Genomic DNA, 23,669 nt, shown 5'->3' with positions numbered 1-23,669 from the left:
GTCGGCGCGGCGAGGGCGCCCAGCCGCTCCCACTGCTCTGTCGCGGCGCCGCGGGAACGAGCCCGAGCCCGGGCCCAGCCCAATCACGGGGCGGGACGGGGAGGCGGGTGCACGGGCGCTCGGTCCCAGCCCAGTCAGGGATCCGGCACCAGGCTTCGGGCTGGACGCAGCCGCTGCTCCCGCCGCACTCACCTGAGCGCGGCCGAGGCCGCGGGGCCGCGGCCGGCCCGGCCCCTCCGCCTCCTCCGCCCCTCACTCCGCCATCTTCCCCTCCTTTCCCCGGCCTCCCGGCGGGGGCTCGCTGCGCCCGGGCCCGCCCACTCGACCGCGAGCCTATTGGGTGCCGTGCCCGTGCATCAACCGTCCGGTTTTGGCGGTGATTGGCCAGTGGCGCCGTCCATCACAGGACTGGCCTCCCGCCTCCAAGGAAGCCGGCTCTGATTGGCCCCGGGCAGGGCACAGAGAAGGGATTGGCTCGGGCACAGAGAAGGGATTGGCTCGGGCGGCGCGAGCGGGACTGGTCCGGGGCGAGTCCTCCGGTGACCTCCACGGGGATTTAAAGGGGCCGCGCCTCAAGGGCGGGCGGGCTGGACAGCAGCCCCGCACCACCCGGCCGGGGGGGAACGGGCGCGGGGACATGGGGTCCAGGTCCGGCGGCCCCATAGCACCTGCTGAGCTCACCGAGCCTCACGGTTGCTCCGAAAGGCGGCCTTCAGTTATTCTGCCGGGTTTTTGTCATTCGCAATTTTTTTAATAATTTTTTTTTAGCAGCGGTAATTTTGCACTTCAAGCTGACGGGTGGATGCATTGAAGAGTGTGAAGAGGAGTACGTACCCATTCAGAAAACTCTCGAGAAACACCCCCGTCTCACCGTGATTCATCCCAAATTACTACAAACCATTTAGCTCGAAATCTTAACACGTGTATTCGAACATTTAATACAACGCTTTTCTGCCGCGTCACGTTTTAGAGCAGACTGGAATGAAACGCTTTTGCTAACTTCAATACTATGCCCACATTCTATTCACAACCAAAGTTCCAGTTTCAAAGAACCAAAAGCACGTTTTTATGTTCCATTCTACAGTTACAGAACATAATTTTTACTCCTGCCCTTCATGAGTCAAACCCTGTATTTGGATTCTTTTCCCAGTTGTTGCCAAGCTAAGGGGCCTACTGATTAGATATCAAAGCTATTTCTGCTTTCTACAGTCTTCACAATACTCTGGTACCAGTTGCAACCACGTATTTCTGCAGCCAAGCCTGCAGCCAGTCTCAACATAAACTCATATCTGCAGATTTGAAAACAGACTATCCCTCAGTAGACTGGAGAATAGTTCACCTGTATTTAAAATCCTATTAACATGTGATTGATTCTGTTAATGGCAAAGTTAGAGCTTGATAGCTGAGGATCTTTTTTTTTTTTTTTTTTTTTTTTTTTTTTAATTGTAGGAAGGGTGGTTGTTCTTTGATCAAATGTGCTATGGGGTTTTTTTTGCAATACATCTGTTAGACCATTTGTGTTCACCTTCAAACACATTAGCAAAAATATCTGACATCTGAGGTGGGAGCTTGTAGGAACAAATGTCACAAATGAGCCCTTGCGTGTCCTCTTCTGGAGCTCATGTTTTGCACTGGTTTCTGCCAGCAGAATGAAGGATTATCAATACTCTGGAAACAAGCTCAGTTATAAGAAACTGATCCATAGGACCTGCTTGCACCACTCTTACTGGCTTTTAGCTTTTCCAGTAATTAAAGGATAGTTGGTTGCCCTTCAGGAAGAGCTGGGGGATGGTTTGGTTTTGGTTTTTGTTTATACAGTGGTAGGTTTATTTATGGATTGATAAATACAATATCCAGTCTCACTGGGACAATAAGGCACAACTGTAGGTTACAACTATAGTGTCACAGAAGACAGCAACACCTACTTCTAAGCAAATCCCAAAGCCTACAAGCAATTTTTACTTTTCATTAGTACAGTTACATTTCTATTTTACATGAGGCAGTTATAAAAGTATAATGTTTCTTTCTCATACAGAGTAGAGCTTTTTAATTTACATTTCTTTCTAGAACTGTGCTGCACTCTGCAAAACTATGAAGTGCAACATTTTACTTTTGAATTCCTTTATTTATAACAAATCAAAAATCCTTCAGAGACTGGCATGTTATTTTTCAACAAAAGTGATGACTGAAGGAACTGAGAAAAAAGGAAATGCACATTTAACAGTAGTTTTGAGACTGGTAAGTATTTATAGAAATGTTAACACATGACAGAGAAGCAGTTATAACACCGATTCTTCAATAAACAAGCTCCCAGGATTTTTTGGTTTTATTGGAAGTATCTCCCAGACTGTGGAATGCTCTAGCTGAACTACACGAGATCATTTGTCAATCTAGCCACAGAAAATTGTTACTATTGAACCTTCAAGGGTTCCAATCTCTTTAATTTATCAGCATTACATTAATAGTATTAATCATCTTACACTTGCAAAGAGATTTGTATAGAAATACATTCTGAAATATCTGGGATAATATAATCTCTCCAAAATTGTATTCTTATGCCAGAGCTTTCTTAAATACAGCTACCACCCTCAATATAAATATAACAGACTAGGACTTTCATACTGGAAAATATAAATAATTACTCATTATGCAGGCCACTAAAATTGGGAAAAAACCCCTATGAAATCAGTGTCACGATTTCATGTTTCATGACACTGTTACCAGGGGCAGTTACAGAACTACAAATCCAGATTTTAGCATGTCTGGTTTTCTTGCATTTTGCACACTGGTAAACAAATTTACACTTTCAGACACAAAACCACCCTGATGAGGGGAGGGATCTTAGACGAAAACAATCTGGAGAGGACACTTCATGGTCCACCAGCTGTCAAGCCTGCAAGCTATGCAAAGCAAAGAAACAAGTTTCTGCCTCTGCTGCTAGAACAGTTCAAGTGACATAGTGCAGATTTCCTATTCCTTTTGAGAATACCACAGCCTGTCCCCACCACAGATTCTACTATTGTTCCTGTGAATTCATTCTACAAAGAACAAAATCCATTGACAGTACTTTAAAGTACTCTTAGCTATCATCATGCATTTGTGATAGTTCTACAATGAAGCCATAAAAAGTGAGAAGTTCTCAAGTAAAAGGCAGACTTAGAAGCACTGAAGAAACAAGTCTGCATGTAAAGAGGCAAATGGGGAAGGGGCAAAAATATTTTTTTAAAAAAGGCAGCTGTAATGTGGCAAAAGTGAAATTATCAATGCACCTAGTATTTGAGTAGATGCTTGTCTCTGAAATGTTTCAGAGGGCACTTCTATGGCATGCTCCTGTTTTTCTAGTCTCAGATTCAGAGCTCAGAAGAATCAGTTTGTAGATTAAATAGTAGTGTTTAAGGAGAGACATTTTTACTGAAACAGTAGTGCAGAAGGAGACAAGAGAAAGGGCAAAAAACCCAGGATGGACAGCATTAAAAAAAAGCTCCTTTTCCAAGTTGCATGGCAGCCATTTCCCTTCGTTCCTGTTGCACAGGGAATGTTCACATTGGTAGAACATATCAGGGAGGGGTTGAGACGTACTGTAGATGCACCAGTAGCAATGCTTTGGGGTATGGTGCTAAGGAGAAAATGAAGTTCTATTCATTACATAGTTGGAGTAGAAAGGAATAGGCTCTCCATCCATCAGTGAAGGAATCGAATGCTCATTTTCTGCTCTACATCCACCTTCTCCAAAACCTGCAATAAAATTGAGAAACAGCTACTTAAGTTACTGTACATCTCTCCTACAAGGTTTCTTATTCTAGTAGTGAGGAAATGGGCAGGAACATGGGATGTCTTCAATTCAGCACGCCAGTCCTTCATCTAGATGGAGACTGCTGTTTCTCATTGTGGGCTAAGGTCCGTCCAAGGGAAGGAACTTAGCCATCAAAGCCGCAAGAAGGCCGTCGATCAAAATGCAACTAATGTGGTTTCAGTCTGCCAACAGCACAGAAAGGCCTGGATTTCCAAAACTAGATTGTGTGGTAATGTCCAACCAGGAAACACAAGGGAGAACAGAGTAGAGAAAGGGATGTGAGCAATCACTGAAGAGCAAAATCAAGACCAGAGCACCACTAATGTAGATCATTGTAAAACTGGGGCGGCAAGTTCATTCACTAAACTGTTATTAACACTGAGGCATGCAGACATTACTCTGCTCCAGGCTGTTTCAGGCAGCAGACTTCAGTCCTCCAAGATGAAAGTAATTTATGTTTGAAGAGACCTCTGGAAGTCTTTCAGTCTAATCCCTCAATTCCTACTTAAAGCAGGACCTACTAAATCAGGTTGCTCAGGGCTTTGTCCTGGTTAAGCTTTAAGTATCTCCAAGGAAGAAATTTCTACACCTTTCAGAAGCTATGACCATCCTCTTAATAAAAAGTTTTCCTTAGAGCAAACTATGATCTCCCAGGTTGCAACTTGTTTCTGTCGCTTTTTTGTCATCTCCAAGATAAGTCTAGTTCCTCTTGTCAATCGTATCTCATTAGGTAGCTGAAATTTTTCTGCTACAGGGTAACTTTCTCCACTGACTATCTAAAATGGCTCCCTATTATTACCTATTTCAGACTATCAAAACATGTAATTCAAAGTACCAGAGCTAGGAACTTGAATACCAGTATTGGTTGTGTTGCTAGCAGATGAAATCTACACATGAAAGCTGATCAGTGCTATTGCAGCAGAAGAATTAATCTGTTCTAACTGTGCTTGTCAGGTTACTTGTGTAGAAAGAAGAAGTTGCAAAACAAAAAGTGAAAGTTCTTCAGTATATTCAGGGCTGTAGCTTTATTTAAGTATATAAAGAAACATGTGGACTAATTATTAGCACCCCGACATCATTAAAAAACCAGAACATGACTAATAAAGGGATGAAAAAGCTAGCAGAAGGCTTTGCCCAAATGCAGGCACAACTATTTCAATGACTTCCTCTCCGTTCCCATTTGCATTTGTCTGAATGACTTGCTCATTACTGAGCAGCTTCACTTAGTCATTAAAAACATAGTTTACAAACCTTTACAAATTCTGCAAAGGAGATGGCACTATCTCCATCTTGATCAGCTTCCTGGATTGTCCTGTCAGCAATGCTGCCCAGCTGTTCATCAGAAATATTTACACCAACCATCATCCTTAATACCTGTAGCATACAAAATAACCATCACTGACATAGGAACAGAAGTATTCTTAGTGCTTTCTTTTTATGTGTACTGTCAAAATAACACACAACATTTTCACTGAATTAATTTCTAGCCAGACTTCTGTTGTCCTTTGTACATTAGGTCTTTCAGGAAATACAGGTATCTCTTGCAGCCACCACTGACAAAGAATCCTGCTTTTTCACTAGGCAGCAGGAAAAGGCAGAAGCAAGAGAAAATTTTTGAAACTAGGAATGAGTAATTTTGTCCAATGCTTCTACTTTTTCCCCCAGAAAACATACCAGCATTTGATTGAATATCTGCTCTTTGAGATATTTGCCTACAGGAATCTTGAAAGTACATGGTCCAGTGCTGTTACCAGGAAAGCATTCAGTAAAGCATTTTCTGAGCAGATAGAAGAGAGCAGTTTCAGTCAAAAGCAAACCTTTTTCTTACATCAGGAACCACAAATTGCCATGTGTACTTCCCAGGATTAGTAGCATGTAATTACTCCTAGCACAAACCTAGTTTCATACATATGCAGAACTGATGAACTTTGATTACCTTTGCTACAATTTCAAGAAGTTTTATTGTGTACAGAGGATGCACAGAGGATCAGGCAAACAAGCTAATCCACCTCAGTGACTATCCTTTTGAAACCCTTTTAGAAGCACCTCTGAAAGTTACAGAAGGTAGTTTTTAAGGGGTTTAGTGTATTAGTTGAATGTTTAGGTGTCACTAGCAACAGGATCTGCCTAGCCTCCCAAACAAGAATAAAGTCCCATACTATAACTAAAGCTTTAAGGCAGAGGTAAGCAAAGCCACCACATTACTCCAGTAGCTCTTTTGAGAAAACCATTGCAACTCCCTTCTTCTAAGTGGGTATGAAGTGACAGAGAACATCATGATTGAGTCATTCAAAGCAGCCCTGTGCTATTTACCTGGAGAAGCTCATCCCTGGAAATTTTGTCATCTTTATCTAGATCGTATAATCGAAAAGCAACTATAGGGAAGAAAGAAAGAAAAAGAAGGAACAGTTAAATTCAAGTGCCATTATTTTTCTCCATAACAATAGATGTATCTAAAAGAAAAACAACAAAACTAAGTACTTGTAAATTATTTTAAGAGAATTAGCTTAGAATTTTAATTCACCATAAAACTCATCCTCAGTTCCATAAAGTATTGTTACCACACACAGGAATAACATTGCCAATAATGGAAAATTTTTTTGTTCACAAGCACTCTGCTTGCAGGATATTTCCTAAAAACCTCAAGTCATGGAAGAGTAATTATCACTAAGACACATTTAGACCTTTAATTTCAGAGCCAACCATTTTTACATGATCATTCATTCTCTTTGACTATATTCTGGATGAGATATGACAGAAATTTTAAGTGCTCTGAGGATTGTTGCCAACTTTGATTAGCAAGAAAGAGCATTCTGCTCATAAACTGCAGGCAGACATCCAATACTTAAGAAAGTACTTAAAGGTGTGGAAAAAAAGCAGAATTTTATGAAGAAGTGGAGAAATAAGCATAAATTCTCATTCATGTATGGGATGTGGCTTCTAAATCTGAAGTAATTTTGATACAAACCATTTTGAAACACTTCTGTTATGAGATATTTTGCAAAGTATATATATTACTCAAGAGCCAACTAATTCCACCAAAATCTAGTATAGCAATGGCCCAATTGTTGACATTCTGAACAGATAAGGTTCCAAGTAAGCTTTTCAAAAGATCAGGCATTAGAAGAGATCATTCCACAGGAAATAACTATGCAAGATATCAGCCCCTTTCCTCCATTCCTAAGGGGGAAAAAAAAAACCCAACCCAAGCAAAAATAAGATGGAAAAATAATTTATTCTATAGGAAGGTTCATATTTCTTACAGTGGAGCTTGTTACTTCTGCTGTTCAGTGGTTCTGGTCCATTCTGGTCTTTGCTCTTTTCATTATCTTCTATGGGTCGGAAGTGGGCAAGTGTCCTCATGAATCCACGGAAATTCACCTGGTCCTCTCTGTGTAAGAATTCAGCAGGTCAGTTTTTGGCATACCTTATACAAGCTCTTCATTTCAGTAAGGAAGGCTATTAATATGCAAAGCACCAAGAGTATGTGAACTCTTTCATTCCCACCTCCCCAGGGCTTGGCTGCCTATGCTGTTGCACAATAATCCATGCTGTTACCAAGTATGATGTGTAGGAAAACAGCAGCTGTGAGAAATCTTACTGAGGGCTCCCCTTTCCTGACCTGCAAAGTCTATTTAAGCTGAAGCCCTCACCCTTAACCCATGCCTGAGCTTTGCTGCTGCTATGCCCAAAGGTAGCAATGTATCTTACTGATCTGGATTGACTTGATACTAGTTTCAGCACTGTCAAGCACGGGACCTTGGCTGACCTGACTGCAGTCAGTGGCTCTACTCTGCTTTTTGTGTTCAGGTGTGTGCCCTTCTTCAGCAAGGACATCACCCCTTCCAGCTTTGCTGTCACCCCTAGCCCCTGCCTGCGGGGCTGTCATTGCTCACTGCTCTCTGACAAAGAGTTCTCTAGTTTCTGTGGGAACCAGTCATGTAAGTACTTCCCAGGGTGCCTGCTTTCTGTTCAGTAAACCTGCCTTGTTTTAGCTGATGTTATGACTCGATCAGACAATCCAACCCTTCATCAATCAGTAATAGCAACTGTGTTCAAAAGATTTCATAGGACAATCCAGAGAGGCATAATGAAGAGAGACAAAATTGAAAATTTGATCATCTCTTTGGATTTGTGTTATAAGTGTCATAATCTACGTCTTAAATGTAATAACAACCTAAAATCAACCAACCAAAAACCAAAATGTAATTACAATAGTACCCTTACTGTATCAGATACAGTAAGACCAAATTAGTTAATTGTAATGATACTTTAGCAGAATAATGTTGATACAAGTTTGCATTAAGAACCAAATTCTATACAGGGCCTGGAATTTCTTCATAAGTGTTAAGTAGTTTAAGAAGAAGAGTGGAAAACTCTGACAGAAGCCTGAGTTTGTTAATAAATAAAGCCAAAAAGAAGTCTTGTAAAGTCGTAAAGTATTTCTCATTAAGAGAATTAAAGTATGCTGAGGAAATTATGTACCCACACACACTGCATGGCAAGTTTGAAGTGTTCAGCTATTATTCAATTCAAATTCTGTGATTTAACTATCAGCATTTCACTTCTATGAAAACTTCTGACAAACTACAAATTTTGTGCCTGCTCATAAATTCAGTTTGTTGAAACTCACCCTTCTGGAAAGAAGGCATTGATAATTCTGTCTCCCAGTGGATTGATGGCAAGCTCTGGAATCCGCTGGAAGTCTTCACGGCTAAGGAAAGCAAGAACACAACCAGTCAGCATAAAGTTGAAGTCAGAGAAGAAGTTGCTTAAAAAGAATTCACAGTAAAACATTAGTGGAATCCTATTTCTGCAGCAAGACATTTGGTGATTTTGAAAATGCATCTTTTTAAATCATGTTTTCTTTATGACTAATGGCAAAATAAAGCAAAAGACAATGCCAAACCTATACTGCATAACAAACTAGCAGTGCTCATTTATCATGTAAACAGCACTTCTCAGACACTAACATCATTTGTGCTAGAAACTTAATGATGCCAACTAGTTTGCAGTGGCTGAAAAGGAAAGCTTCTGACGTTGTTCTGAAAGAAATCCTGGTTCAATGAAAATATTCACTGGATTTTTAAATAATTATTTTGGTACTTAATCATATGAGTTGTCATGGCTTTTCCAGACTGCCTTATTTCAGATTCTGGAAGAATACCATACTAAGCATACTATGGGTCATTAGCATGTTCTGATAGATTTTTTTTTGTTTGTTTATGCAATAAATCTATATCTTATTATGCCAAATTTCAGATTATTTTCACTTCAGCCAAGCAGTATTCCTATTTTAAACTGGCAATTTTACACTTTTAAAGGTACCTGTACAGCAGATATAATTTCATCAGTACAGGCAAATACTCACTGCTCTTGCCAGCCATTCTCTTTTCTGGTCATGATTATTTGTACACAGCACAATATAAACACAGCTACGCTTACATTGTTCTTCTTCTGATCTGAAAGACATCATGAGCTGTACTGCATACACATTTTAGAACAGTATGACATGAACACAGCTTCATTCTCCTATTAGAACTGCACTAGGATTTTTCTCTTTTCTTTCAATCTGACAGACTGTCAGTGACAGCAAAGTGCATAATCTTGGTGTGACCAAGGCAAACACACCAAACAAGTCTTAGTGAGCAGGTTTGCTTGGTTTGTTTTTCCTTACAACAGAACACAGCAACCTATCAGTTATTCAAGATGCACTTCGTAATCATCTAGATTTTAAACTGCAAACAGCAAGGGGGTTAAACTGTAAGAAATTCCCACCCTAATCTGTCTGGTTGTGCAACTTGACGTTTCCTGCCCAATCTCCAGAAATATTGGCAGTTCCCTTCAAGTCAAATGCAGTCTTGCTCGTTTTGAAGTTGGGGTCAAAGTCTTAAACTTGATGGCTGAATGTTTGCTACTTTTCAAAACTATGCTCACTAACTAAACTGGCAAAAAGGTCTGACTCATGACATCATTAAACCAAAAACCTGGCTTAGCAAAGTAAAGACAACCAAATTTTGAGATTATTTAAATATTAAAGCCTTTTATAACGCTGTGATATTAAAGGGTAAAAAAGAAATTTGCTGACTTACCATCAGTCTAGCTTGGGAAAGGCAGAGAAGCAAGATGTTCTAGTTTTAAATATATTCTAAAGTGCTTTTTGCACCCAGTCACCACCACAGCGCTGTTAAGAATCCTAATTACAGTGCATCTGTTACAACATGGTTAAACTGACCATGGTTAAACTGTCTGACCTTTAACAGAGTGACCTTACCATATTTTTAAGTTATCCCAGCAAACTTCTGCTCTGACCAGGTTCCGTGTTATTTTTAATAGGCAAAGTTAACATCTGTTTAGCATGATCAACTTGTTGCCAGACCCTTCAGGACTGCTGCATTTTAAGCTATTGCTGAAGGGCAAAGTATGCATTAGTGATTTAAGCAGAAGATGCAGTGATGTGGAAAGCCTATGTCCTAATAACAGTATTTTAAAAGCAGAACTTCAATGTCAATGCTAACTTTATAACCTAAAAGCAGCAGCTGCTTTCTCTTCCATGTGGACCAAAATCCTAATCCTTCAGAAATTTTTACTTGCATGTAATGACTTTTTAGTATGCAGCCTCAGTAGACACTTGGCATTTCAGCCTCCAGTGATTCTGTTTTCTAACAGGAGATTAACAATTAACCACAAATAATTCCCTGGTTTCAAATCTATTTGTCCTGTCATTATCAGGGTTGCAGTAGAGCATTTTTGCTCTTAATAAGCAATGTGCTTATTAAGAGCACATTACTGAGTGAGTGTTATAACTGAAATAGCTGCAACAGCCATAAAAGCAAATGAATGTGAGATAAGTTATTCTCTACTTTATAAAGCTAAGCTTTCCTGCAGTCATTAGGGACCAACCTCACCTGGCTGAAGCTGGCACTTACATGAAATTTAATACCCTCTACTTCTTAGGTGTTCATGGGAAACAAGGCTCTTCTAAGGTATCTTTACATGAACCTGACTCTTAGGAAATCTTTGCTTAAATGCAACAGGCAAAGCAACCTTTAATTACATGTGAACATTATGCAGGCCAACCATTCAACATAAATATGCCAGTGTATTCATAATTAGATGTAATTTGCAGTGAAGAATTTCTAGATTCTAAGCAAGACAAGCATTCCTCAGCATGACTATTCCGAACAAGGCACAGAGTAGATCCCTACTGTAAAGGTGGTTCTGCCTGATCCCAAAGACTGCAAGAAGCCTACAAGACCCCTTTTTTCCTTCCATTTCTGGTTGTGCATTCTCCTGTTACTTCTACATGTTAGCAAAATGCTGTTCCCTCACCAGGAATGAGGAGGGGTATCTAGAGCTGAGGGAAAGTAAAATAATGGAAAGGAAAAAACTCCCACATATATGTGCATCAGAGATGGCAGAGGAAAGGAAAGATGCCCAGAGAATACAGATAACAAGAAATGACTTGAAGAAGGGAAATAATTAAAAGCAGTAAGCTGTATCATGCAAGTTGGTAAAAAATATTTAAGAGCTTACTCCTGAAGAGGTTCTACTGCTCCATTCTGTTTGCCAACATCAGCCTTGCATTCATCTAACCTTTTGATGGTCTAATGTATCCCGTATAAAAAACTCCCTACCTTTTCCTCTCCAATTAGCTTTCTGTTGAATTCACAACTTGAGGCAGTTCAAAAACTTCAAAAAAAATCTAAGACCCCCACAGCTGACAATGAGGTGCTAGAAACCTGGAGAAGTTAGGGGGAAAGAACACCAATATCCCTCCCTTCAGGATTGTGTCATCCATCTCATCCAATTCCATCCTTATGGATGCTCTACACAAATGTTAAAAGTTGCTTAACTATCACAGCGCTAATTGGTTCATAAACCTAAGGCCAAAGAGTACGCAAAAAGGTAATAATTAGATGAGCAATAAGGAAGGAAAGAAAAAAGGCAGCATGCATAAAGTGTGGCTGAAGATGCAAGTATAGACTATTCTTGTACCCTGTCTTTTCCAATCCAAACCCATATCCTTCCTGTCTTTTCTATTTTAGATAAAGCTAAAAATGCTTTGCATTTGCTTGAGCGAAAGTAAAGAATTGCATATTCAGAGAGCTAGCTTTTACGTTTTGTAATCTTGCAGTATCTGTTTTAACTATTAAGACCAAGCTTGACATCTTTCCAGACCCAGATGGTTCAGTCAGCTGACAAAGACTGACAGATGGCCTGGCTGGCTCATGTTACCCTCCTCTCAGGATCAGAGGCTTTCTGAAGTTCTCCAGAAGACATGTGTGAACAGCTTTCATAAACATGAGACGTGCATAAACAGCTCAGTGTGTCTATTCTCTGTAGCTATCAGCTTTCAGAACATTTTCCCTTCCTTCCTTCTTCCATGCTTACCAGGCTATACCAATTACTGTACAGTAAAAACCACTTCTCAAGTGCTTAACCTGTCTTTTCCCCAGTGCCCAAGAAACTACTGTTAAGTGGGAGGTTCCATACAAAAGTTACATGCAAAGATTGCAGTGTACATAAGTAGCTCCTTTTATAGCTCTATACATGTCTGTCTAGAGCTACTTACTAGTTGTTAAACTTTGGAACAAAGGTATTCTTGTGTGGTGTACACTGCAGTACCAGCCCAACAGGGAGACTCACTAAGCAATCACATCCTTGCCCTGTTAATGCTATACTATTTCCTCATATTGGAAATCAGCATGTAAGTAAGGACACATGCACTCTTTTCCTCCTGAGCTATAGTTAGGATGTAGACAGAACAAGTATATTCCAGATTTCACAACTTAGATGTAGCTATGGACAACCAAGAGTATCAATCTTTTGTTTTGACACCTGAGCATGTCACAATATTTAAATCAAAGGTGACAAAAGAATTTTCAAGAACAGTTTTGTCTTTCCCAATATGGTTTTGTTTAGAAAAACTCATTTTGTTTGGAAAAAGTGAAGCTAAAGAAAATTACAAAATTTTTCTACACTTTTAAAGAAAGGTGAAGGTAAACCTGACATTTTTACCTTTACAGGTAAAAATGGCTGTAGTCACTTAGAGAATAAATATGTGAGAGGGGAAAAAATGAAGCAAAAACAAAAAAACTTTTTAAAATTCAAGCTTTGTGTTTACCAATAACCATCTCTAATATTTCATTTCTGTAACTCTTTAAAAACAAAGTGCCTTGAAATTGCACATAGGTACACTGGATAGAAATATTTGGCTATGAAAGATTTCTGCTTTTGATTATAGTTCCAGAACTACCGGGATTAATCATCATCTACCAGATTTTCTGTACAAAGTGCTCTTTACTTTGCCCTTCTTCAGAAGTGTGGCACACATTTAAAGATTTATTTCATGTCATAAAGAACTGACTGACATTTCTTTTCCTAACCATGGTCACATGAGTGATTTTGTCATGTTTGATTTGTAAGTCAAAGGTCTAAGTCATCCTTACGGAAACAATAAATCTTGCTCACAGGAAACAAACAGAAGACATATCCTCTAAACTGTTTAGTGGTAGTAAGCAAGTGATAACTTCTTACTTGTCTTAAAGCACCAAGTTCTCTTTGATCTGTATCTCAGAAACCAACATCTATGACCTTCCAAGTTGTAGTTCTTGCTCTCTCCTCAATCTATTTTTCAGGAAGTCGTTTTCCATTACTTAAACTTCATAGTGTTTGCATTTTGAGGGTACCAGAACAAGTTTAAAAAATTGAATGCCACTCTTAAGTCAGACATATCTGAGAGTGAGCTATGCTTAGGGGGCAAGACTGCAGGTTAAGGGATCACAATACACACGGTTGCTAGGATTTCCCAAACAACCTCCACTTCCTTTCTTAAGTACCACATGATTATCAACAATGGAAGTCTGCCTCCTCCTGATGCATAATACCATGAAACTAAGCATTGTGCAACAGACATTCATAGCATATTTAATCAATTACTTCTCTTACATAAACTGAGTACAATCACTTTGACATTTATACAAACCTTACGGATTCAGTAAGTGAATTTAGTGTTAGAGGAGAACATGCAAGAGTCGAGGAAGAGCAAGTCCTAGGTTCAAATTGTCAATTAGTCAATTGCTAGACTAATCCAGTAGCCATCACCTTTATTCATCAATGAATATTAAATTCACATATAATTTTAAACATAAGGAGTATTAACTTTATCCCAATCTCATCAGTGATCTCTACACCAGAATTGCCAATGCTACAATTTATATAATGCATTGGTTTAAGTGTCAGAGTGGGCTTTTGGAACTTCCTGCATATCCCATCCCAAGCCAGTTTTTTACATGCACAATCCATTTAGTCATGCCTTCAGCTATGCAAGTCTAGAAATTTACAGTACAGCCACAGTCCAAATCACTGGAGTCAATCAGCCTTAAAACTACAAAAAGCAAAAAGGGAGGGAGAATATTTTTAACCCAAAATAATCACTCTGTAGTCCTGTTTACCATACAATTCCACATCCAATTACTTAAATGCTGAGAAGTCAGCAATTTGTGGCACCAGAAGGAACTGCGCATTTCCTTCAGGAAAGGAAACTGCAGTAAGCCCAAAGTACTGCCAAAGACCATGTATCTTACAACTTGCCACTTAGATCTTTTAAGAGGTGTTTCCAGCATTACAGTTAGGTTGGCTTATAGGTAGGCCTATAGCTTTTCTGGGTTTATAGTGCATTCTGCAGTCATATTTTACAAGAACACACACAAAACTTCAGGTGACGCCTGAATCACTGAATTTGACTGGGATAGAGCTGCTATGAAAGGAATTAACTCTGTAAGAGCCATATCTCATGTTATGCTACAACAATGTCCCTCTCCCCTTCCTACTCTTGCCTGCATTCCTCTCCAGCTTTCCTGTGCCACTGCGGCTATATGGTGAATGGGAAACAAAATCCATGAGAGCAGGAAAGGCTACAGAATGACAGCAGGCAGAGATATATTTTGACAGGCCATCATCTCACCACAGTTTACCTTTTGGTTGAGAATACTCTTTTCTAGCAGACTTGGTCCATCAAAATGAAAAATATTTTGCAGATAAAGACTCACCTTTATTTAATTGACTAAGCTGTGAGAAACCAGTTTACTTCTGTAGATAAGAAACAAACACTAAAGATCTTAGAATGTTCTGCACTACCACTTTAAATAATAGAATGTTTGTTTAGTCACACTGACTTGGTTCCAGCTCTTTTTTTATTTTTAAGCATACTAATAGATATGGGTGTTCAACAAGAGGTGCAAAGTTAAATACAGTAAATGAATTGCAGATCCAAGTAGTGCTAAAGACACTGGATATCAGAAACAAGTAAGTATAGATCTTTTTTCTTATGAAAGCCAGCATAAAGATGACACAGCAGAACCATTCTTGTATAAAACAGTAGAAGCATATAAAGAAAGGTAAGAAATAACAATCTAGAAGTGTTGTTTCACAATTCTGAACATTTTTATAAGACCCTGAATACCAAATCTGAACTTTTGCCTATTAACTACTACAAACTTTCAACACTACAGTAAAGACAGTTGGTACTTAGAGCACCTCAGCTCAACAGTTAAACCTTTCCTGTAGACAGTAGGTATGAAAGAACTTGTTACAACAGCCTCAGTGATTTACCAATGAGAAAAACAGGCAGACATCCTGCAACAGCAAGCCACCAATAAAGATGTGCCAATGCAAATACAGCCAAATTACCCACCTAAGAGTGCCATTTTCTCCTTTGTCCAGGCTGGTGAAGCGACTGTACAGGCGGGTGATTTGACTGTGGGAGACTGAAGAAAAAAAGAAAGAAGATGACAAATTAGCATGTCAATGATTCCTCATAGGAGAAGACCTCATTACACTGAACTGCGCTGTTGCCAGAAGCTGTACTCAAAAGAGAGTTCACATAGAACCAGTTACATTGAAAGCACATGACAAGGAGCTTTAGGGACTTTGTGAGCTATAAATCACAGCTTAATATTCAAGAACCTACAAATTACTCATTCTTCAAAAATCTGTCTAACGCCATCTTCTACCATTTCTATTTCTTGTCTTTAACAATTTTTAGTTATCTGACTCAGAAAATGTCAATTAAAAAGAAAAAATATTTGTTTCACAGTTCCACTTTATTTCCTTTAATTCCTTTACAGCTAGAAATAATCTGGACACAGCCTACACTGATGACCTCTAGATCACTCATGACACTAAAGACCCCTGCTATAGTATCTTTCCTTCACTTTTGCTTATGTCTACTCCCATTGTCAGTTTTCCACCTAAAGACAGAAAGTGAACTCAGTTTCTCTGTATCTCGGAAAGTGGTCAGAGAGGCTTTAATTTTTACTTTTCTTCCTTTACAGGACTGCCGAAATCTGAACATTTTGGGGTTCATAGAATGAGAGAATAACCTAACTTGGAAGGGACCCAGAAGGATCATTGGAGTCCAGCTCCTGGCCCTCACAGCACCATCTTCAAGAATCTCACCATGTGCCTGAGAGCACTGTCCAAACATTTAATGAACTCTGTCAGGCTGGTGCTGTGACCCCTTCCCTGGGGAGTCTGTTCCAGTGCCCATTCACTCTCTGGGTGAAGAACCTTGTCCTAATACCCAAACTAAACCTTCCTTGTCAAAGCTTCATGCTTTTCCCTCAGGTCCTGTCACTGCTCACCAGAGAGCAGAGATAAAGAAGGTTTTGTTCCAAACATGGATTTATTATTAAATTTAATAGTATTTTTTAGATCCTGCACTCAACCAGCAATACTTTGGTGCCCAGCCCTCTGTTAAGATCTCTTTGCCTTCGAGGGAGTCAACAGCTCCTCCCAATTTAGTGACATTGGCAAACTTACTTAGTATGCCTTTCAGTTCTGCATCCAAGTTGTTTACAAAGATGTTAAGGAGAACCTGCCTCCAGCCCTGAAATGGAGCCCTGCAGAACCCTACTAGTGACTGGTCACCTGATGTTACACCATTCACTGAAACCCTTTGCGCCCAACCTGGGAGCCAATTGCTCACACAATTAATTTCCAGGTTCTAGGACATGGAATTTAAAATTAAAAAGTCTATTTCTAAAAAGAATTTGAGAATGAGTGGGGCTACGAAGCAAGCAGAAAGTTATTGCAGACTTTAAATCTGCACTTTGAAACATAAATTACAAAGGCAATATTAAGTTCAACGTAACTGTGTCAACATTACCAAGGTACTAGACAACCCAAGATATTAGACAACTAGATCTTTAGTCTGTGATGTGAGTGGGATAAACCTCTATAGAATAGCAACTCCTTTAACACTGAAAGAACACTTGTCCTGGTTTCAGCTGGGACAAAGTTCATTTTCTTATTAGTAACCAGTACAGTGCTGTGGTTTTTGGATTTCATAGAAGAGTAACGATGACAACACACTGTTGTTTCGGCTGTTGCTAAGTAGTGCTTACCCTAAGCCAAGGGCTTCTCAGCTTCCCAGGCTCTGACAGTGAGAAGGTGCACAAAAAGCTGAGAGGGAGCACAGCCAGAACAGCTGATCTGAAGGGGCCAAAGGGATCTTCTGTACCCCAGAACATTATGTCTGGTGTACACAATTCCGGAGGGAATTGGCCAAGAGGGGCCAGTCGCAGTTTGGGGACAGGCTGGGCATTGGTCAACAGGAAGTAAGGAGCTGTACTGTGCTTCATTTGTCTTTCTTGAGTTTTATTTTCTTTCATTACAGTTAGTGCTCTCATTGTTATTATTAACATTGTAAAAATTATTATTATATTTTACTTTATTTCAATTATTAAACTTTTTATCTCAACCCATGGGTTTTAGCTCCCCTCTCCCCGAGCTTCTCCCCCCCACCCTGAGGGAGTAAGCAAGCATCTGTGTGGTACTTAGATGTCAGCTGCGGTTAAACCACAAGGCCCTACAGGAGATCCTGGCTTTTCAGTCTCTTCTGATGAAGTTAATAAATACATGAAATAAGACTGAATTGAATGTTAATGTGTATTCAGTAAAGGTGTTATTGTCTACAATGTTAAACTAGGACTTACTGTAATTTTCAGATTAAGTAGTTTAAAAAGCCTTCACCAGGACATGCACAATGCTTCTCTTACTTGCTCAAACTTATTTGGGAAGAAGTTGCACAGTAGTTGTTTGATCTGTGACAAGTGAGGCAAATTTATTTTTTCAGGTTTGTTCTTTCTTTCTTGAGGCTATTTGTTTAGGTTCAACAGTTCCCTCCTTTAGCATGACCTGCCAGCAACTGGGTTTTCAAACACATTCCCCCCCCCCCAGCCTTCTTGTCTCCTCAGCAACTTGCATTCTTTGCATAGGATTGGGCAATTTGCCCAGTTTCACCTAGGGCAACTTCTCTACAATCAGACTGGACAGCTTGCTCACTTTCAAGTTAAGCAACACACACAGAGAAATACTAAATACTATCTAAATACTTCAACCTTCTGCATTTCTGATTTAATGTTTTAGATACCATAACAACAACTGATGGTGAAAAAAAAGAAGGCTGGAGTTAGATGTATTAGAAGCCCCATACTCCCACTCCTCCCTGTAAACAAAGAAGGTGATGAGAATTCTTCTTAGCTACCATTCCCAAACTGATGTCAGCATCTACATTTTTGGAACATCGCTGTAACAGCCAGTATGGGAGAAATTGTACGTAGCTGTTGACAGGAGAAGTGATATTTTCATTAACGTCACACTAGACAAAAAGCATATCATAGCTCTGTGAAAAAGGAGGATGATTCAGGTTCACCACTGTCTTCTGTCGTAATTTCCTTTTGGCTCTCATCCCTGACAAAAGCTGTGTCACTGGACATTCTTCAGTGCATTTTTAAGCAAAGATAAGGATTCTCTTAAATACCTAAGAGAATTAAGATCTGCAATTTATGACTGCTTCTAAGGTTATGATTGAAAATCTACAGTTAAGGCTTAAAATTAGCTGAAACACAATTTTATCTATACTGCTACTCCACTAAGATTCTCCTAAAAATTTAGGGTCAAGACCTCTAAATTAGGAGTTGCTCTCTCTATTTTACTTATGTTAAATCACTGTAAAGTTTTTAGCAATTACCTATTCTTATCTACAACAGTAGCATAAACTCATATAAATGTATTTACATATTTAGAAAAATACATAAATATCCATCAGAAAAACCTATTATCTGCTACCATGCAAACATTTTTCCTCCTAAATTAAGATATGAGCATTAATTTATTATTAATCCTTAGGTAGAGTGCTTCAAAGCATGGAAACTAAGGGTGTGAACCAAATAGTTTGAATACTGTTACATTCCAACAGCTTTCCAAAAGCTTGCAACAGAATGCAGACAAGCAACATCTTGGGGGTCTCATTTTTTTTTTTTTATAGCTGTTACTGAAATATCAAAGCAATTAGGATGAATTCAAGGTGTTTTCAAGATCAAATCTCAAATTATTTATATGCAAAGCAAACACTTTCCAGACATCATCAAGTGAGATTTAGGACCGTCAACTTCAAGCTTCACACCTGCTGCTGAGAACCTCATGCATTACCTTTGCACATGTCTCTGAACTTACCCTACAAAGTGTTTTTCACTACCACAAAAAAAAAAAAAATTAATCCCAGCAAATTTCATTCAAGAGATTCTGCCATTGCATAGCTTTTGAAAGACTATGCTTCTAGTTCCCTAAAAGACATGTTCTATATCTGTTCTGATGAAGAACATTAACATACAGTTTCTCACTCATGTCAATATCATTAGCTATTCAGTTTTGTGCTACATTAAATTGAGCAGAAGTTATATAATTCTACAGTTGAACTCTATCAAATTGGTTAAGTGTTCTACTCAGTGCTTCACACCTACCCCAGATGAGCTGCAGAAAACACATTTCACAGTAAAGAGGCCAAAAAGGAATCCTTGGGAGCACTTATCAGACCACCAGTTCAAGATGGACTTGCAATGCTGCCAGATTTTTCATGTCTACAAAGTCCCTTTCTCAAACTCTTCAGTAGCTGAAGTACCATCAACACCAAGTTTCCAACAGATCACAGCAGTCTAATACTACCTTAGCATTCTGCCTGTGAACTTTGATCCAGATAACCAGTGTTTGTTTGCGGTTTTTCCCCACCTTGTATAAATATTTTCACCTATATGAAGTCTATAACAGTGCTAACAGCTTGGTGGAATTTTCCATCTACCTAGAGAGGTATAAAAAGCAGAGAAAAATCGCATTCATAAACTGCAGTTACAGACTGGGGAGAAGAAGAAAATGATTGAAAACATCAATGAGACACACTGTGATGACTTATAAGCAAGCATGAGTTGGAGATTAGCAATGGTTGGTTAACAAAGTGGTATTAATTATAAAATTTACGAGCTAAAAACACAGGAAAATGATTGCGGGTCACAAAGCTGATGATACAAGAAAAGCATTTAGAAGCTAACTAGAGTCAAGTGGATTTATTGCTTACAATGCCTATACAGCCATCTTACTGGTATGTATTTAACTAACATGTAAGTAAACTTTAAGGAATAAAACACCACAGATAAAATCAAGTAGCAGCATGAGGAAAAATGTAAAACCTTCCAGAAAAATATTCCAGATTTGGGATTTGGATTTTGAAGCACCTTTATAAATGAGAGGAGGCTACCTTTACTCCATGATCCTTGTACTAAAAAGAAAAAAGCAATAGAAGTTATTGCTGGATAGACAGAATTTGACATTCCTATTTGTTTATCACAGCCTTCCTGTAGAAGGTTTTCATGACAGATGGAAAAAGGACCATGGAAACTATGTTAACTCACTCAGCCTGCCACTACAATAGCACCAGTGCATCTTAATCTTATTCTATTCCTTTCCTATAGTCACTCATTTTCCTGACACAAATAAACTAACACTTCAGAAGAATATATGATACCATTTATATTGGAAAGAAAACTGAAGAAAGCCTTTTCAAGTAGCAAGAACAGATCAGAAAGCATATTCAGAAGAAAAATTGTCAGCTGGGCACGGTATGTTAACCTGAGAAGTTTCCTGGGGAAAAAACCAGCAAAGCTTGTGATACCTATGATGTTAGGACCTCTGCTCACCAGATAGTTACAAAGGCATCCTGCATTTATTACCATTTAGTGGAACTAAATCATTTATTATCATTTGCTGGAACTCTCAGGCAATCATTCTATCAGCAAATTAACAACACTGGAGTTTCACCTTCTCTAAGGTACTTTACGTTTATGCAGAACAACTCCATCAAACACTGTAGGGTAAAGTATCTAAATATTAGAGTCCATCTTAAATAATGTTCTCCCAGTTGCTGACTAGTACTGGAATTTCACTTCTTTTTAGTTAATAACACTTATCTCTCGTGAGTTACGTTAGTTCTTTTATGGTTTAATGCCACTCAGCATTCATTCTGAATACCTTTACGGCAGCTTTAGCACTAGCCCTTGAAACAAATAACACTTGGGGAAAAAAAATTACTATCCAACGACAGTTTCTTTGGGTTAAAAACAGAGAGAAACTCCAGCACCAGGCATCGAGACAGACAACTCTTCAAAACCCAAGGAGTCACCTCCGAGCGAATACAATACTGCACACACCAAGAGCACAGCTTCCCTTCTATCCCGCTGGGATCTCGCTGCTGCTACCGGCAGCGGTGGGGGGAAACCGAGAGGCGCTTCCCAGCTTTCCGCAGGCCTGCCAGACGTGCCCGGCCCCGGGGGCTACGGGGGCTGGGACCGGGTACTGCCCCGACGCGAACGCCGCGGCCGCGCCGGCAGGGCCTGCCCGGCCCGAGGGACTGCGAGCGGCCCCGCTTCGGCCGCCGATCCCGCGTACTTCCCGCCCCGCCCCGCCGCACTCAGGCCCCCGCACTCACAGCCCGTCTCCTTCTTGATCTCCTCGATCTCCTCGTCCCGCAGCAGAGTGGACGCCCGGGAACCCATCGCCGCCGCTGAGCCCGAGGGGAAGGGAAGGGAGGGGCCGGGGGATGAGTTACGCAGCCGAAGAGCGGCGACAGCGATGCCACAGCCGCCCCGGCACAGGCCCGACCGCGGCCGCCCCGCTGCTCTGAGGCGGAAGGCGAGCGCGCACCGATTGCCTCGGCCCCGCCCGCCGCCTCCGCGCGGCCCGGCCTGGCCCGGCCCCGCCCGCCGCCTCCGCGCGGCCCGGCCTGGCCCGGCCCCGCCCGCCACCGCCTCCGCCCGCCCCGGCCCGGCCCCGTCCGGCCCCGCCCGGCCCTCACATGGCCGGCAGCCGCCCACTAACCCCGCGCGCACGCGTGTGGAAAGCTCCTGTACGCGGCGAGAGCGGCCAGCTAAAGTAACTGCGTGGTTCTTTCTTTCCCGAGCTGATAGCAGCTCCCGGTCCTGCGGTCTTGCTTTGTTTTGCAAATCGTAGAATCACAGAATGGCTGAGGTTAGAAGGCACTGCAGTGGGTCAACTGGTCCAAGCTCCCTGCTCAGGCAGCACTTGGCACAGAATCCCCCATCCAGATGATTCTTGAGTATCTCCGGTGAGGGAGGCTCCACAACCTTTCTGGGCAACCTGTTCCAGTGCATAGTCACCCACACAATGGAGTTCTTCCTCGTGTTCAGGCAGAACTTCTGTGCATCCATTTCTGCCCGTTGCCTCTTGCCCTGTTGCTTAGCACCACTGAGGAAAGCCTGGCTCCATCCTCTGACACCCTCCCTTCAGATCCTGATAGACATTGAAGAAGTCTTGAGATTCAGTCATCTCTTTTCGAGGCCAAACAGGCCCAACAACCTCAGCCTATCCTCCAGGTGACTATTCATCTTCATTGCACTCCACTGGTTGCTCCAGCAGCTCCACATTTTGCTTGTACTGAGGAACCAACTGAACACTCCGGTTCAGATACAGTCTCGCTGGGGCGGAGCAGAGGGGTCCTGGTGAGAATCAACCCCCTCGATCTGCTGGCAGTGCTCTTCCTAGTGCACAGGACACCAATGGCCTTGTTGGCCCCAAGGGCACTGCTGGTTCATGGCTTGTTGTCCACCAGGACCCCCAGGTCTTTCTCTGCAGAGCTGTTCTCCAGCAGGTCAGTGGTAATGATAAGCTTTTACCCCAAAGAGTGCAACCTGATGCATGTCTGTATTTTTTTTTTCCCTCCTTCATGTCAGTGAAGAGCTTGGAACTTGGCAGAAGCACTCCAGGATTAAGAATAATTTTTGGTCATGGAATAGTCAATGGTGAGGTTTGCTTACTGTGTTTTGGGGCAGGGGTGTCATGCCCACCAATAGTTCAGCATTTTAAATCCTTTTTGGGTCACATCTGAAATATTCAGTTTCATTTTTTCTCCTAAAATCAGTAGGGATCAGAATGTTGTCTAATTGCACAGCTTTTGTTCCCCAATTATCTATAAGTGAAATAATAATAATAACAGCTCACTTTGGGAAGGTCTTGGGACTTGTTACATTAAAGCTTACTGGTTAAATAACAATGGTTAATGTTCAATGAGACTGCTAATGAAAGTAACTCCTCCAAAGGTATTTAGTTGAGATAAGAGTGCCCCTTGTTTGCATCCTGAAGGCAAGTTCATTGGATATCTTGTTGTACATGTGCAAGCCTTTCCCTTATGGACTGTGCTGAGAAGTTAAAATGCTTAAAGTTCATGTTAACTTGATCTTACTTTTATTCACACAGGCAAAAGCATCTCTATTGAATGATCTGTTTATCTGAGCCTCCTTCACTAATGACATAAATATGGGAGCATTTAAGAAAAACATTTCTAATGTATAAAGGTCCTGTGCATTTCTATTGGCATCTGCTTTGCTTCAGGGATAGGAGCAAACTGCTGAGGGGCAACTAGCTGGAAGTTATCTACTGGACTTACCAAGTGATTAACTTACTTCATTCTGCCTTCTTTTATGTACTTGCTTTTTCTATATGTAATAGTCTGTAAATTACTTAG

At 40.7% G+C, this 23,669-nt stretch overlaps 1 protein-coding gene across 1 annotated transcript; it reads right to left on the bottom strand.

Annotated features, from left to right (window-relative positions):
* Positions 1-2,104: 2,104 nt before the first annotated feature.
* Positions 2,105-21,865, bottom strand: CHP1 (calcineurin like EF-hand protein 1). Its single transcript, XM_009102068.4, has 7 exons — positions 21,618-21,865; positions 15,492-15,564; positions 8,427-8,507; positions 7,057-7,184; positions 6,107-6,168; positions 5,045-5,167; positions 2,105-3,735 (listed from the first exon to the last, which is right to left on the bottom strand). Exons 1-7 carry the CDS (start codon positions 21,682-21,684, stop codon positions 3,682-3,684), a joined length of 588 nt encoding a protein of 195 aa, XP_009100316.1. The 5' UTR covers positions 21,685-21,865; the 3' UTR covers positions 2,105-3,681.
* Positions 21,866-23,669: the final 1,804 nt, after the last annotated feature.

This window comes from Serinus canaria, chromosome 5 (assembly GCF_022539315.1).
Source record: "Serinus canaria isolate serCan28SL12 chromosome 5, serCan2020, whole genome shotgun sequence".
Lineage (NCBI taxonomy): Eukaryota > Metazoa > Chordata > Aves > Passeriformes > Fringillidae > Serinus > Serinus canaria.
Note: the sequence above shows the minus strand (reverse complement) of the source record. Positions and strands in the feature narration are given on the sequence as shown.

What these genes read in the sequence shown, in the direction of transcription:
- CHP1 (XM_009102068.4), bottom strand. Translation starts at nt 21,684, where the DNA reads ATGGGTTCCCGGGCGTCCACTCTGCTGCGGGACGAGGAGATCGAGGAG. An exon ending in AATGCCTTCTTTCCAGAAGG is followed by an intron (nt 7,185 to 8,426) that starts GTGAGTTTCAAC and finishes ATTCTTACACAG; the next exon opens with AGAGGACCAGGTGAATTTCC. An exon ending in CCTTTGCAGAATTTGTAAAG is followed by an intron (nt 3,736 to 5,044) that starts GTTTGTAAACTA and finishes ATTTTATTGCAG; the next exon opens with GTTTTGGAGAAGGTGGATGT.